This window comes from Loxodonta africana, chromosome 11 (assembly GCF_030014295.1).
Source record: "Loxodonta africana isolate mLoxAfr1 chromosome 11, mLoxAfr1.hap2, whole genome shotgun sequence".
In the NCBI taxonomy this organism is placed as follows: domain Eukaryota; kingdom Metazoa; phylum Chordata; class Mammalia; order Proboscidea; family Elephantidae; genus Loxodonta; species Loxodonta africana.
The window spans coordinates 7,726,525-7,742,882 of NC_087352.1; the positions used below are offsets into that span (position 1 = coordinate 7,726,525).

At 51.8% G+C, this 16,358-nt stretch overlaps 1 protein-coding gene across 13 annotated transcripts in view; it reads right to left on the reverse strand.

The window, feature by feature from the left end:
* Positions 1-16,358, reverse strand: part of POU2F2 (POU class 2 homeobox 2) — a 43,279-nt gene that overhangs the window by 19,020 nt on the left and 7,901 nt on the right. For 5 of the 13 annotated variants that reach the window (XM_023543081.2, XM_064293721.1, XM_064293722.1 and 2 more), the window contains exons 2-5: positions 15,620-15,685; positions 15,452-15,486; positions 15,245-15,301; positions 11,270-11,386 (exon numbers count right to left, since the gene is read on the reverse strand). In XM_023543081.2, coding sequence (XP_023398849.2) covers positions 11,270-11,386; positions 15,245-15,301; positions 15,452-15,486; positions 15,620-15,685 — 275 coding nt within the window. Of the gene's footprint in view, positions 1-10,728; positions 11,023-11,269; positions 11,453-15,244; positions 15,302-15,451; positions 15,487-15,619; positions 15,686-16,358 lie in introns of all 13 variants that reach the window. The other 8 variants (XM_023543078.2, XM_023543079.2, XM_023543075.2 and 5 more) reach the window with 4 other exon arrangements.

The following is a 16,358-nucleotide window of genomic DNA, read 5'->3' on the forward strand; positions in this document are numbered from 1 at the left end:
ACTTGTTGATAAAAATATTTGTTAACTCCTGTCTCCCTCCCTAGCATGGCTCTCAGGGCAAGTTCCCCTTCCCCCCACAAAGGCCTAAAAGAGAGGTATGCGCGGGTTTCTTTTTGAAACATCAGGGAGAGGAAAAGGATGGGGGAAATGCATGCCAGTGTGCAGCAGGTGTGACAACAGCAAGTCCAGATGAGAGACATTACATCCCTCCCCATCTCCCGGTTACTGGAACCAGGAACTTTAGGGTCAGCCTTGATTCCCACCTTTCCTTCCACTCCCCCTGTTATAGACTGAATTGTGTCCCCAAAAAATATGTGTTGTAAATCCTAACCCCTATACTTGTAGTTATAATTCCACTCAGGACCAGGCTTTCTTGGTTATATTAACGAGGCAGTATAGGGTGTGTGTCTTAAATCAATTTCTTTTGAGATACAAACTGAGCAGATTAGAATAGAAAAAGAGAGCAGAGATAGGGGAAGATCGATGCCGCCCCACATGAAGATCACCAGGACACCAAATAATAAGAACCTTCCCCAGAGTCGACGCAGAAAGAAAGACTTTCCCTAGAGCCGGCACCCTGAGTTCAGACTCGTAGCCTCCTGAACTGCAAGAAAGTAAATTTCTGTTTATTAAAGCCACCCACTTGTGGCGTTCCTATTATAACAGCACTCGATGGCCAAGACACCCCCTTATATCCAATCCATCGGCAAATCCTCTGACTCCTTCCATGTCTCTCCCTCTCCACTGTCACCATCCTGGTCCAAGCCCCCATCCCCTTCCACACTGACTATCCATTCTCCCCAAAGCAGTCAGAGGGGTGTCTAATAAAATGGGGTTCTGAACTTTTCTGTGCCCTGAATTCTTTGCCAGCTGACAAAACCTACTGTCCCCTCCTCAGAATGTAAAAAAAGAAAATGCCTAAAAGAAAATATGTAGGATTTCATGTAGAAACTGTTAAATTGGTGTCTGTTTTGCTGTGTATACTCTTAACAACAACAAAATAAATAAAATCACATTAAAAATATATCGGATTTCAAATGAAATCAATTATGCTGAAATACAGTTATCCAATGTATTTCAAATTGTGATATAGTCATCTATGGGCTTCTTTACTAACACATTAAATAACAAGATCGAGTAATAGGTCTGATGACTATAGGCAGCTCTTGGGTTATGAAGGTCCAACTTGCATACAACCAATAGTTATGAACCAACCCCCATAAAGCCTATTATATTAAAAATTCAAGGTACATACAATGTTTCCTAATGACAAACGGGCACTACTTTGCAATGTGCGTCAAAACATTACCATTATTACTGTACTGTTACGTTAAAGATGTTTTAATGTATCTGGAAGTGTTTCTTTAACCTTTTTTAGGCATAGAAAGGTGCGCTATATACTACTATATACGAAGACAAACATTTGACTAACTGACGTTAGATATGAACTACCTAACCGTTCCAACTTATGTACAAATTCAGCTTAAAGACAGACTTAGGAACGGTGCTTGTTTGTAATCTGGGGACTGCCTGTATTGTAATTTTAAAGCAGTGATGAGTGAAAACAGAGGTCTGCAACAATTGTAACAGATTATGAAAACATCTGTGCTTTCTATTGGTGACAAAGCCCAAGGATCGCTAATACTACTGTGGTCCATTGTCTATGTTCGTAATTAAAGGAGGTGCTACATTTTCTGTTAAACCCATCGCCTTCAAGTCAGTTCGACTCATAGCAACCTTATAGGACAGAGCAGAACCGCCCCATAGGGTTTCCAAGGCTGTAAACCTTTACAGAAGCAGACTGCCACGTCTTTCTCCAGTGGAGCTGCTGGTGGCTTCTAACCTTTCAGTTAGCAGCCGAGTGCTTAACCACTGTGCTAGCAGGGCTCCTTCATTTTCCCTTAAATAAAATATATATATATACATATATACATATTTTTTTTAGAGGTTAGTAAAAATTGAGATGTCATTTGTTTTCTACCCAGGTTCATGGACCTTCTGAATTCTATCCACCAGGGGTCCAGGTGAATTCCAGGTCCCTGTTCTAAAATGTAGGTCAAGCCATAAACCCTCCAGTGGTTTCATTACATTTCATGACACTTGCCATGGCCTGCGCAACCCAGGCCCCTGCTTGTCTCTCCTTCCTCACCTCCCACGACTCTTTCACTTCCTAACTCTGATCCAACCACACTGGTCTCCCTTCTGTTACTGAGCCCAGAAAGAAGACCTCACCTCAGGACTTGGACGTACAGTTCCCCCTTCTAGATCTGCACAGGGCAGGCCCCTCCTCATCATTCGAGTCTCTGTCAGATGCCCCCCCCCCCGCCAAGAGAGGCCTCCCTGGCCACCGGCTCTGATAAGGGTCTTCCTTTCCCTCAGTCATTCTCTATTACACTACACTTTTGTCCTTCCTACCCATTATCTGCTTCCTGTCTGTCTCCCCGGTTAGAGGGGGTGTCAGCTCCATGAGGGCATGGACTTGTCTGCCTTGTTCTCCACTATAACCCCTGCCTAGAAAGGTGCCTGGGCATAATGGACGTTCACTAAATTAATATTTGCTCACTAAAGGAATGAACGAAGGAGGGAAAGGGAAGATATCTGGCCCAGGACTGAGGTTGGCCAATAGGAGGCACCATTTCTCCACAATCTAGAGGAAGCATGGCGATCTGCAACCACTTGGGGGCGTGTGGCGATGGCGCCCCAGCCCAACACCGAAGTTATAGTTGAGTGGAGAGATGCTGGGAAGGGCTCCAGACCAGGTTTCATGATTCAGCAGCTCTATCCTCAACCCGGGAGAAAAACTAGAACGGAGGGCTGGCAAAACCCCACTAAATCTGAGAAGGGAAGGGACCAGTCTTGATCATCACTGTGTTCTGATCACCTCCCAGTCCCAGTGCAGGTAAATGAATGAGGCAAAACCCAGGACAGGCTGCACTTGGCCGCAGCTGGGATTGGGGGCAGAAAAACTGAGGTATACAGTTTATATGATACATGGTGAACTGGAGGGTAGTTGTCCACTTTCCCATCTGGGCTAAATTCCCCCTGGGGGAAGGAGAAAGCCCTGGGGAGCAACTTGAGTCGGCCTGGGCCCCAGAGCCTGACGGCCCTGAGGTGGCCCAGCTGTGCGGCCCAGGTGTGCGCTTCACTCCAGCGCACAAACACCCCTCCCCTGTGGCTCTCACCCCCCAACAACAGGGTTGGTGTTGGCGTGTGGGTTGACACTCATTTGCCACCCTGATGTGGCCAATTATGACCAACTCTGGACACCCAGCTCTAAGAAATGGCCAGCCCAGAGTAAGTCCAGAGTGGGGAGGATAAGAAGGGGCGGGACCTGGGGTCCGTGTAAATCATGCCATGATAGATTGTGCTCAACGTGAGGACAGGCTCTCTGACTTTTGGCGGTGGGATGGGCTGCCAGGAAACAGGGAGCACCTTCATGGGAGGCAACTGGGTGAACTGCACCCCCTCCTGCCGAGAATGGTGTGGAGGGGGCTGCTGCATGCAGTGGGAGGTTAGACAGTGGGGTGCCAAGGTCCTTTCCAGCTGGGAAACTGAAGGGGTTGAGTCTTGGCCCTTTTGCAGGTTTCTTGTTCGGTGACATGAGGAAGCCAATTCTCTTTTCTGGGTCTTGGCCTCCTTGGCTGCACAGGATGACTATGGTGCACTGAGTACTCTCTCCCCAAAACTCAGGTCCATCCAGAACCTCAGAATGTGACCTTGTTTGGAAACAGCGCCTTTTTGGATGTAATCAGTTAAGGATCTCAAGATGAAATCATCCTGGATTTAGGGCAGGCCCTAAATCCAATGACCAGTGTTGTTATAAGAAGAAGAGGGGACACAAAGATGCAGGAAGAAAGCAATGTCAGAATGGAGGCAGAGGCTAGAATAATGCCGCTATAAGCCAAAGAATGCCAAGGATTGATCGCCAAGGATTGCTGGCAACCACCAGAAGCTGGAAGAGGCAAGGGAGCATTCTCCCCTAGAGCCTGCATGGAGAGCACGGCCCTACTAACACCTTGATTTCAGACTTCTAGCCTCCAGAGCTGTGAGAGAGTAAATTTCTGTTGTTTTGAGCCACCCAGTTGTGGTAACTTGTATTGAATAGGAAAATTAATAACAGACATCTTACTTTGATTTTAAGGCTTTTCTTATCCACAAAGCCAAATACAACCATAAAAAGCCTGACCCAAACTACAAAAGCCTACTAAAAACTGCTCTACAGCAATGTACATTTGTCCTGCTAGAAAAGGATAGTCGTCAAACCACTACCTCCTCATTTAAATCTCAAAAAGTCTCATGGCTGCAGGTGGGTGGAAGGCCAGATTATTAGCAGACAGGCCACAAGTAAACTGGCATCAGTTGATCTCAGTAAAGGAGGAAGACAGGGTTCCATCAATCAGGTTAAGATTAGCCAATGGTTGGTCTTCTATATTTCTGCCTCTTCTCTTTGTAAGTATTGTACCTAGCTTCACCAAGCCATTTGCTTTTTCTGGAATCGAAATGGCCTCCCTATATGCATACAGCCTTGGTGGCCAGTGGTTAAGAGCTCGGCTGCTAACCAAAAGTTTGGCAGTTCGAATCCACCAGTTGCTCCTTGGAAACCCTATGGGGCAGTTCTACTGTCCTATAACAGGTTTGGTTTTGTTTGTTTTATTCTGTATGCATATCCCCAAACTGCTGAGGATAAACCTTATGTTCAAATTCTGGTGAGTTTTTATTATTTTTAGCACTTGTTACAGCAACCCTACGACACCGAGACAACGATGGCGCACAGTGTCAGGGACAGACCGAGGCTTTGGAGCCACCTAGAAACTTGACTCTGACCCTTCCACAATGAGGAGTCTCGGACGGTTCCTCACCCTCTTTCAGCCCCAATTTCCTCAAGTGGCATCACACTCTTACCTCATGAGGCTATTAAAGGTATCAAAGGAGACAATGGGTGTAAACGATTTTGGGTGATCCCTGCTGACATAACTGGTCCTCTGTAACCGTAGCTTTATAACTGAGCCATTTCTCTGCCAAAGCCCCAGTTTCCTTATCTACAAAATAATAATGTCCAGCTCTTCACTGGAAACCCTGGTGGCATAGCGGTGAAGTGCTACAGCTGCTAACCAAAAGGTCAGCCGTTCGAATCCACCAGACACTCCTTGGAAACTCTATGGGGCAGTTCTACTCTGTCCTATAGGGTCTCTATGAGTTGGATCAACTTGACGGCAACAGGTTTGGTTTGGTTTTCTTCAGCTCTTCACTGGGTTGTTCTGGGGACTGAATAACATTATCCTGCAAAAAACAAACAAACAAACCCATTGCCGTCGATTCCAACTCATAGTGACCCTCTAGGACGAGCAGAACTGCCCCATAGAGTTTCCGAGGCACGCCTGACAGATTCAAACTGCCAACCCTTTGGTTAGCAGCCGTAGCACTTAACCGCTAGGCCACCAAGGTTTCCATTATCCTGCAAGCATCCTGGAAATCACAACATCCTCCTCAAACAGGAGTATTTGCCACCACCGTGCCCTCACGTCAACCCCGTCAGCCGTAAGCTCTCTGAGGACAGGCGCGCCATCTGGCTATCCATTTCATCCTCTTCCTCACAACTCACAACTTCCAGCTCCAGCCCACACTCTCCGTCCTGCTTCTGCCTTGAATATCCATCTGCCTCTTTGATGTCTTCACTTGGGTAATGAATCGTTGTTGTTGTTGGGTGCCTTCAAGCCAGTTCTGACTCACAACTACCCTATGTACACAACAGAACGAAACTTCCAACCCTAACACGTCCAGAATGAAACTCCCGGCTCCTGACCCCAGCCTTCCAAAACACCCTGTTCCTCCCCTGCCTCCCCACTTTATTACCACCACCTAGTTGCTGAAGCCAAAAACCTAGGGATCACCCTTGACATACCCAACCCATACAAAACAGCATCTTAAACCCCCACCATCACCCTCCTAGTTCAAGCCGCTCTCATCTCCTACCTGGGTGCCCACAAGGACTTCCTCCTGGCCTCCTTGTTTCTATTCCCTTCCACCCATAGTCCATTCTCCCCACAGCAGCCAGAGGGAGCTTTTTAAAGGGTAGATTGGGTCATGTCATGCCCTCGTTTAAAATCCTCCAACAGGTTCCCATCTGCTACATCCCAAACTCCTTGCTCTGGCCTACAAGGCACTGCCTACCTCTCCCCCTCACTTACTCTGCTCCAGCCAGAGCAAGACAAGCAGGTTTCTACCTCAGGACTTTTGCACTTGCTGTTCTCCTGCCCTGCAATGCTCTCCCCCTGGCTTCTTTCAAGACTGACTCACTCAGGCTTCAGCTCTCAAAGGCCATCTTCTCGGTGAAAGTTTTCCCGACCGCCCTCCTCCCTCTATTAAAAAAAAGAAAAAAAAAAACTTGTTGCTGTTGAGTCAATTCCGACTCATAGCGATCCTATAGGATAGAGTAGAGCTGCCTCGTAGAGTTTTCAAGGAGCAGCTGGTGGATTTGAACTGCTGACCTTTTGGTAGCAGCCAAGCTCTTAACTACCGTGCCACCAGGACTCCCCTCCCTCTATAAACCCCCCCCAAAAAAGCCTATTGCCATCTAGTCTATTCCAACTCATAGTGACCCTAAAGGACAGAGCAGAAGTACCCCATAGAGTTTCCAAGGAGTGCCTAGTGGATTTGAACTGTCGACCTTTTGGTTAGCAGCCACAGCTCTTAACCACTATGCCACCAGGGTTTACTCTATAGCACCACCCTATTTCATGTCCTTCATCACATGTACTCTGAAGCCGTCTTGCTCACTTGCTTACTGTCTGTCTCCCCCTAGAATGTAAGATCCTCAGGGAAGCCACTTCTGCCTCGTTCAAGGCTATCCTCTGGGGCCATGAAGGGGCCTGGCACACAGAAGGTGTTCAATAACTGCTGGCTGACTGAATCAATGCCTATAATCACTTCGTTCACTCCTCAAGGGGAGGTTCAAAGGTGGGGAGGTGGTGAAAAGAGGTGGCTGTCTCTAGTGTGGCCTCTGTCTGCATTCCGTCTCCTCAGGTTGGCCCTGCCATATGCAGCCCAGGAAGACCCGGAGCTTGGGAATCATTCAACCAGACAGAAAACCTCCCCTTGGATTTTGTTAGGTCAGATACTGCTTTATCCTGAAAAACCAGCGTAGACGAGCAGCTGCAGATTCCCACCCAGGGAACACTGGAAGTGATTGGCAAGCCTCGGCTCGGCCTGGAATCAGCAGTCTGTGGGTGTGCTGAAGACGCCTCTCCATCTGTGTGGTTTTGGCTGGCCTGGCACCCACTGCTCCTTACTCAAGAAACAGAGTCCATCTCTTCCTTTGAGGTGGCTTGCCCTCCCCACTCTCAGGCCATGTGGTTCCGGAGGGGCTTGCCCCCAACCTTCTTCTGGACGCCTCAGGGTCTGGGGCACTGACTCAACCCTGGCCTGTGCGCGTGTTTTAGCTCCCCAGGCAGGGTGGCTGCAAATCTGGAAATGTTGGCACCTGTACTGCCCGATGGAAATGAAACAGGAAGACAGACTCCTGGTGTCAGGCCCAGCATTCTGGCTGGGCTTTTCAGTGATCTGACCAAATGTCCTTTTTCTTTTTAAGCTGTATGGGTTGGCCTGACTGGTGCCCCCTCCCAGCTCACTCTTCACTGTCTTCCATCGTACCCCTGGGCACCCCCTCCCCAGCTCCCTGAGTCTGTGTCTCTGCTCTCACCTCTGGTTTTATACTCATTCTTCCCATTGCCTGGAATGCCTTTCCCCAGCTCATTCACCTGGCAAATTCCTAGTTGCCCCTTCTCAGTTCCGATACTGCCTCCTCCTGAAAGCCTTCCTTGACTCCCTCAGACACATGTCATTTTTTTCCCCACACTCCCACCACATCCAGTAGGTTTCTCTGGGAAATCTTTATTCATTAGGTTCTACCGGGCCGAAAATTTCCTGGGTGGCACAAACGGTTTGCTCTCAGCTACTAACCTAAACATTGGCGGTTCAAACCCACCCAGTGACACTGCAGAAGAGAGGCCTGGAGATCTGCTTCCATAAAGATCATAGCCAAGAAAACCCTATGGAGCAGTTCTGCTCTGTAACACGTGGGTCGCCATGTATCAGAATCAACTCGACAGCAATGGGTTATTTTTGTTTTGTTTTGTGTTGTTTTGTTTTACCAGCCTAAAAAAGTTTATCAAGCTTTATTTTCTGTGGCTGAATTATGAAAACTGGGATTTTCTTCACTCTCCAAATACAAAATGATGCTTTAAGAGTTGATGTAAATTTTCAATCAATGTCTACCCCTCTCCCAGACATTCTGAAGTACTTCCCCCAGGGGATGTCTTCTCTACCCTTGACTGAAAAATACAACAAAGCGTTGCTCATTGGCTCAGTAAATGTCCACAGGCCTCCTTGGCGGAGGGAGCGGGGCCAAGTGCTGGGCATACAAATTATTCAATCATGTTATAACCATCTATTTGTCAGTACAAGCTAGGAAATGGAAGGAAAGGTCCAGCCAAACTGTTTAAGTGTCATTCTCTTGGGACGATGGCATTAGAGGGTCAGAAGGAGGACGGACTAGCCCTTCGTACTTTATATCATTTTGAAATGGTAGGGTTTACAGGTGCTTCTCACTGTCTTTCCTGGGTTTCTTAGTATTTTCCAAGTAAAAGATTTCTCAACAATGGTTCACTGATGTGTGCGTTTCACTACAAGACTACAAGCTCCTGGGGGCAAGGAGAGTCTGATTCGCGTATAAGATCATGGCTTCCTGGAGCCTGTGGGCTCGGGAAGTGTTTGTGGATAGAACGAAGTGGACTAGGCACAAGAGTCCCCCAAGGGCCAGGAAAGGCTGTGACTGTGGGCAGCGAGGGCAGGAGGGACTGGATCCCCACTGCGGCCTGGGCTCAGTGCAGCACTGGCACGCAGTGACTCAGCCTGGGAGCACAGAACTCCCAGAAAACAAACTTGGCCCCGCTGTGCACATGCTGAGGACAGACAGGGAAAAATCAGAGCTGGAGGATCCACTGAGGCAGGCAGTGAGAAGAGAGGGCTTGGCAGGAAGGGGGTTCCAGAGACCTGGAGAATCTGGGTGGGTGGGAGACAGTCTGCTGCTGGGGGGTCGTGGGAGCTTGGGCAGGTGGGTCTAGGGTCGTGTCTGCTGCTCACAGGAGGGGAGGGCCTTGCTGGGTCCGCACTAGGCTGCCTGGTCCCTCCTCCTTACTCAATCCTTTCTTCTTCATCAAACATTTCCTCAGTGTATTCAGAGACAGCCCTGGGTGGGAGAGGCATGGGCTGGAGCCGCCAGAGGAGGAAGGACCAGGAGAGGTTCAAGGGAGGGAAGTCAATGGGACCCCGAGCTGGGGCTTAAAGAATGAGGAGGTGTTATCCGGGCAGAGGGAGGCAGCAGACTTGACTTCCAGGCCAGGCGGGAGGGGGAGCAAGAGTAGGCGCACCACACCGAGATGCAAAACAGCCCAGCCCAAGCAAAGGGCCCAAGCCCTCTGTTGCTCAGCAAAGGGCAGTGTGCGCTTCGAAGCAAAGGGAAGACCTGCGACTGGAACCTTTGGTGACCGAGTGAGAGAGGTTGGAAACCATGTCCCATGAAGGGCCGTGGACTCAGCAGGTGGGCTCTGCCCCTTTGACTCACTGTGTGGCCTGGGGTGAGTCACTTCACTCTGAGAAGAACTCGTGAGTTCCAAGAGGTCTTTATTAGCACAGTGCCCGGTACAAAGGCAGCACCCAGTAGACTATGGTTGTTATTATTGGGGTGAGCCGGGCAGCTGGAGGCCATGTTTAGGAGAGCTGTCGTGGGGCAGTGGAGACAGATGGCTCTGTGTGTCCCTGCAGAACCAAGCACAATGGCAGGAAGTTCTAAGGGGGCAGCTATCAGCTCCGTGTTGAGGAAAGACCCAAAAGGGAAGCACTGGTCAATAATTGAACAGCCTGGTCATCCAGAGGGGTGAACCCTGTCAAGGGAAATAGCCTAGAAAGGGCTGGATGGCCTCTCCTGCCAGGGTGGACAGAAGGAGAGGAATGTGCCTCATGGTGCCTGTGCATGGGAAACGTGGGGCAGCGGGAACTTCAACGGTTCCTCACTGCGTTAGGACATGGGCCACAAGCTCGAAGTCTTACAGAAGCCAGGCAGAGACCTGGAGCCAGTGACTTGGGCAGGTTGGCCAGAGTGGCCTGCAGAGCATGTCCCTGCCTGAAGGGGAAGCCCACTCAGCTCCTACTCTGCTCAGAGCCACTAGTTCACCATTATATATGCTCCAGGGATCTCCAGAACAGGGAGCAAGGACATGGCACTTCCTAACCCACTGGATCACTAGATTATTTTCTCAAAGGGCGTCTTGCCAGGTGAGCCTGGTTCATGATGCAGGGTGTGGATCCTGACTCTCACCCTTTCATTGGCACCCACATGGGTACCACTCACAGGGCTGACTCCTGGTTTCCTCACCTGTAAGTGGAGCATAAAGACACCAACCTCCTGGGCCCTCACGACCCTCAGCCACATGCACAGAGGCACCTAGCCTGGTGCTCCAGAGTGGAGGGTTGCCATGTGCCTGCTTCCTCTCTTAAGCCTTACTCTACCCCTCTGTACAATGGGGTGGCAGCATCCCCCAAGGCTTCCCAGACTTGCTGGGAACCATCTGGCCGGTTGGAGTGGCGCACGCAGACCAGCTGGCCCCTCCAACACACTCCTGGGCTCCTGGTGCCCTGTGGAGGGAGCGTGGTCGGCACGGCTGCCCTTACCTGCGCTGTGAGCTGGATGGGTTGGGAGAGAGTGAGCTGGGGGGTTCCGGGGGGCTGGCTGGCAGGCTGTGGTGGTGGTAGGTCGCCTCCCCCAGAGGAGGCTGGGGGCTGCGAGGTGGAGGAGGAGGCAGAGGAGGAGGAGGAGGAGGCGGAGGCGGAGGAGGAGGCGGCAGCAGCGGCGGCGGCGGCGGTAGCGGCGGCGGCGGCACTGGACTGCTGCACGGCGGCGGCCAGGAGCTGGGCCTGGGCTTGCTGCAGAAGGAGCTGCTGCTGAGCTGGCATCAGCGCCGTTAGCTGTGGGTGGCGGGGGCAGTGGGGCCAGACGAGGGGACGGGCGGAGGGGGGAGCAGAGAAGGCAGAGAAGGGTTAGTGTCCGAGCCAAGCAGATTAGGGGGCAAGTCATACAGGAGGACAGAGGGGGCGAGAGGCAGGCATGAGAGAGTGGCCGTGGCCCTGGTGAGACATCCTGTGCCACCCATCACGACACAGACGGCAGGTGGCTGGTTTGCGCCCTCCACCCCCATCCTCCCCCAGTACTCACCCCAGCTAGCTGGCTGCCGGTCAACATGAGCTGGGCCTGGGGCAGATGAGGCTGAGCCGGCTGGGGGGGCGGGGGTGCTGCTGGGGCTGAGTCACCACTGGGGTCTTCAGCCTTGATCTGGGGGGGAGAGAGGCAGGGTCCGGGACCCCAGAATGTTAAGTGGAGGCCAGAGAGAATGCCCACCTGTGAACCAAAGAGAGGGCATGTGTGGGGCGACAGCAGCCTGGGTTGACACAGAAAGGGGACAGGCGGCTGCTAGTGACCCTGCCCTGACCAATGGCGGGGGGGGCCTAGGGCCACCCCTCTGGCCTCAGTTTCCTCATCAATCAAATGGGCTAACACACCCCCTGCACCCAGACTTCTTCCAGGAGCAGGTCTCCCTTGGAGAGCTCATTTCCCCTTCTGGGAGTCAATTTCCCCGTCTGTAAAATGGAAAGACTACAACTGTGGGCCCTGGGTCCCCCACCCCTTGTCTGCTCCAGCCAGATACACTCCTCTCATAGTTGTCCAATGGAGCCAGACTTTGTTGGAAGAAAGGGCCTTAGAGTATTAAAAAGTTTGGAAAATCACTACTTCAAAACATGGGTCACCAGCTCAAACGCCCAGACAGAAAGACAACACAAATGGGTGACATGGGCAGATGGGGGGTTGCTGATGCTGACAGGGAAGCCTACTTAGCTCCTACTCAGCTGCCGTTGACTGTTCATTTCAAAATCTAAAGCGAAATGCTGGGCAGGCCAAGCGCAGCACCTCTGCAGGCCAGATGTGGCCCCAGCTTTCAGCCTCCACCCTGCAGGTCGGCTGAGCCCCTTCCTGTCTCTCTGAGTATGAATGTGGGTGCATCTCACATTATACGCATGGAACAGATCTGCATTGGGCTGTTGCTGCCTTCTGCCTCTCCTGGGTAAAAAGCCAGACAGCAGCAAGCTTGCCTGAAAGGTGGGTCGGCTACGGGGTGGGGAGGCATGGCTTGTGAATCACAGACTGTCAGGCCCAGACACATTAGGGACTGTCTTTCAGCCCAATGTTCTGGCAGCGTTTTGCAAAAAATAAAAAAAAAAAAAGGGAAACTGAAGTCCAGAGGGAGAAAGTAACTTGCCCGAGGTGACGCAGCAAGTTGGCGGCGGGTGGCATATGGAATGCAGGCAGAGACGCACAGACAGACAGAGGCCCAGGAAAGACCAAATGACAGAGCGTGGCATGTCCCAAATCATGGGATCCAAATGTCAGAAAGTTTAAGGGCACAGGGACACAATGTGAAGTAACACGGGGTCACGAGAAGTCAGGGCCTGGCTATCCCTGGCAGGGGCAGGAGGGGCTCCCAGTCGGGTTTAGCTCTGGAGACAGGGCGTGTTCCGTTGGTGAAAACCCACGGAGGTATATGCTGAAGATCTGTGTATGTGTTTCTAATGTGTGTTGTATTTTAATAAAAAGTTTTAAAAATATGACATTGAATGCCCTGGTGAGAACACTTTCTTTTTCTATGCTCTTTCATCCTGTCTGGTTAGTTTAAGGAGAACGTCTCTGTTTGGCACTAGGATGTTTTGAACACCTCTCCCACACTGGCTAATCTCCCCTTTGAACAAAGGGAAACCAGCTGCAGGCTTAGACCCTTCAGCAGTCAAGAGTCTCTGAGTAAATTTTAATAACCATTGTATTTGTCTCTATGGCAAGTGATTCTGGTTTTCCATTCATAAAATTTCCACTTACGAAACTTTTATTTAAGCTGCTGAAAAAGCGAAATCAATTTATTAAGGTCTATCCATATAGAGCCCGGAAACCCTGGTGGTGTAGTTGTTAAGTGCTACAGCTGCTAACCAAAAGGATGGCAGTTTGAATCCGCCAGGCGCTCCTTGGAAACTCTACAAGGCAGTCCCACTCTGTCCTATAGGGTCACTATGAGTCGGAATCAACTCGACGGCACTGGGTTTGTTTGTTTGTTTGTTTGTTTTTAATATAGAGCCCAGAAGCCCCAGTGGCATAGTGGTTAAGAGCTTGGCTGCTAAACAAAAGGTCGGCAGTTCGAATCTACCAGGTGCTCCTTGGAAACCCGATAAGGCAGTTCTACTCTGTCCTACAGGGTAGATGTGAGTCAGAATCCACTGGACGGCAGTGGGTTATATGGAGCTCTGGTGGCACAGTGGTTAAGAGCTCAGTTGCTAACCAAAACGTCAGCAGTTCAAATCCACCAGCCACCCCTTGGAAACCCTATGGAGCAGTTCCACTCTGTCCTATAGGGTCGCTATGAGTCAGAATTGACTCGACACGGCAATGAGTTTATGTGGGATCAAACTGACAACAGCTACTCGAAAGATGAGATAGGAACCTTAGGGGGTAATGAGTTTACGATAATGAGGAAGGAACAACTTGGAAAAGGAGGGTTTTCTTTTTTGCACAACTCGAAGAATGTAATCAATGTCACTGACTTGTGTGTGCAGAAATTTGAAACGTATGTGTTTTGCTGTGTATGTTCTCAACAACAACAACAAAATAGAAAAAAATTATTTTAAAAAGAAAGAAAAGTGAGCTATTTCATGAGCTGATTGTTGAAGCTGACTGATGGGGACCAGGGGGGTGACTGTCATTGCATTCTGCTTTTACACCTGGTTAGAATTTTCCATAAGAAAATGCCGTTTTTGTAGTTTTAATTAAACCACTTAGAAAAAAATGTGATGTAAATACATGCACAAGGTGGGCTGTCGATCTGTCTGAAATCTCGAGGGGGGGTACATGAATCACTGTATCTTGGGAAACACTGACTGGAAGCGGTGGAAAGAGGGTGAGAAGTAAAGAGAATAGGGCAGAGGAGTGAGGGTGGACAGAGACCTGGGAGTGAGGACCTTTCTGCCTCAGGCTGTCCCTGGGAACCAGGCCCAAGCTGGGGAAGGGGAGGGAGAAACCTTCATACCCTGGTTTCCCCAGAAAGAAGGAGGGGCAGCTGCTGGGGAAGAGGAAAGACAGCAAAGGTCAGATTCAGCTAAGGAGGGAGTGGGGGGGTGCAGGGAGGAACTGACACACCCTCCCAGGGGCCAATGCAGGAGCTAGGTCAGAGGATCAGAGTCAAGAGCCTGAGCCCTTGTGCCCTGGGCTCTCTTTCCAGTGCTCAATACAGAAGAGAGGCCATTTGCTTACAAAGCACTCTGTCCTGCCACAGCAGCATCCAAGCGCCAGAGTTGGACGGGACCTCAGAGGCCATCCAGCCTGCCGACCCACCATGTTGGAGAGGAGGAAACTGAGGAGCCCAGAGAGGGGAAGTGACTGTCCCACGGTCACAGAGCAAGCCTGAGGCAGGGCAGGGAGCAGGTCCCCAGCCTCCCACCCATCCCTCTACTACTTTTGTTCAGAGATCGGTGGACCCTCATGCCCCCTCTGCCCCCACGCCTGGTGCTGCCTTCAGGCCTCTGGACCTGCCAGCTACCCCAGACCCGGCTGGAGGGCGGCCTGCCAGCAACCTGGCTCAAGAAGCACCTATGCAGCCCAACAGTGCCCAGCAGCCTGGCCCGTCGGGGTTTGGAAGCTGCACTGTCTAGCCGATTCCACGCCACCCCCACATCCCATCCTCTTCCCTGTGTACCGACACTGCAGACCCCTCACTGTGTCTCTGCCCCTTGCCCCCTCCCCCACCCTGGGATGGCCCCTGAGTGTGTGTTGGGGGGTGGCACAGGCCCCCGTTCTGTCAGGGAAGTCGGGATGGGGGCGGGGCCCTCAGCTTCCTGTTGTTCATCGCCCTGGGGCCCTGGGGGGGATTTCCCTGGCCACCCCCACCCCCCAGGGAAGGGGAAGGAGCCCGGGTGAGTCACAGGCCTGGGGCGGGAGCCAGAGGGTGAGAAGGGTGGAGGGACCTTGCCACCAAGGTACCAGTGCACATGCTGTCTCAGGCTATGGGGCCGGGGCGGCCACGCCAAGGACACTCTCCCAGGCCCCACCCATGCCAAGGACACCACCACCTTTCCTGGCTGTTCTGACAGTGCTTACCTTGGTGCTGGGGCCAGTTGGGGACACGGAGAATGGGGAGGTCTTATTCTGGGGGTTCTGAGAAGAGAAAGTTGGGGTGAGGAAAGGGGAACAGTGACATGAAGCAGCTCTGACGCCCCCCTGCTCCTCCTAGCCTGGTCCTGCCCAGAGCCCCCCTCAGCCCCCTTCTTCTCTCTCCCACCCCCAGCTCATTCACCCCTTCCTGACCTGATGGTTAGTGTCTGGTCCATTTCTTTCAGTGTCTGCAACGAGAGGGAAAGGACAGAGTTGGTACCAGGCCCCCGCAAGCCCCCGTGACCAGTGGCTTTCCCAACACACCTGTCCCCTCCCTGTCCATAATGACCCTCTGCCCTCCCAGCTCCCTTCCCCACCTACCTGTGTGCTCTGACGGGGAGTCCAGACCTTGCTTCTCGGCCTCCAGGGGCTTAGACATTCTTATTTCTAGGGACAGAGGAGGGATGGAAGGGGGTGAGGAAGGGGAAGCCAGGGGGGCTCTCAGACCCCTCCCTCAGCCTTTCCCCAAGCTCCCCCTCGATCCTGCCACCTTGGAAGTGCCTCCTCCCAGGAGACATCCCTCGTTCTGCCCTTGTCCAGTAGGACCCAAGAGGGGCCCTCGGGCCTCGGGGAATCTTATCCTTGTCACCCTTCCTGAAGGCAGTATGCTGGTGTCACCCTGGGGCAGGGTGGGAGGTAGGAGGTGGTCACGAGAAGGCACTGGCTGCCCGGGAGGCGGCTGGTGATGTTCCAAAGGAGTAAGTGCAGCCTCGGCCCTCCTCCACAGCTGGGGAGCCTCGGCTGTCCTGCCCCTCCAGGTTTCGGGTGAGACATGTTTTCCACTCTGAGCGGGGCCTGAGGGGTGTGATGGGGCTGCATCTCCCCAGTGAGGCAGTCATCAGATCTCCGAGTGTGATTCAGCCGCTCTCTGACCCCCGCATCCCCGGCCCACCATTTTCCCGTCCACACCTCACTCCCACCTGGCCTTCTTTCTTGTATTCAGCAGACAGGCCTAGCAGCCCCATCCTGGCTCCTCTTTAACCCCAACTCCATCAGCTCTGCCTTTGATTTTATCCCCCAACCTAATCCTACACTTTACCTGGAGCTTTAGCCTTGAATC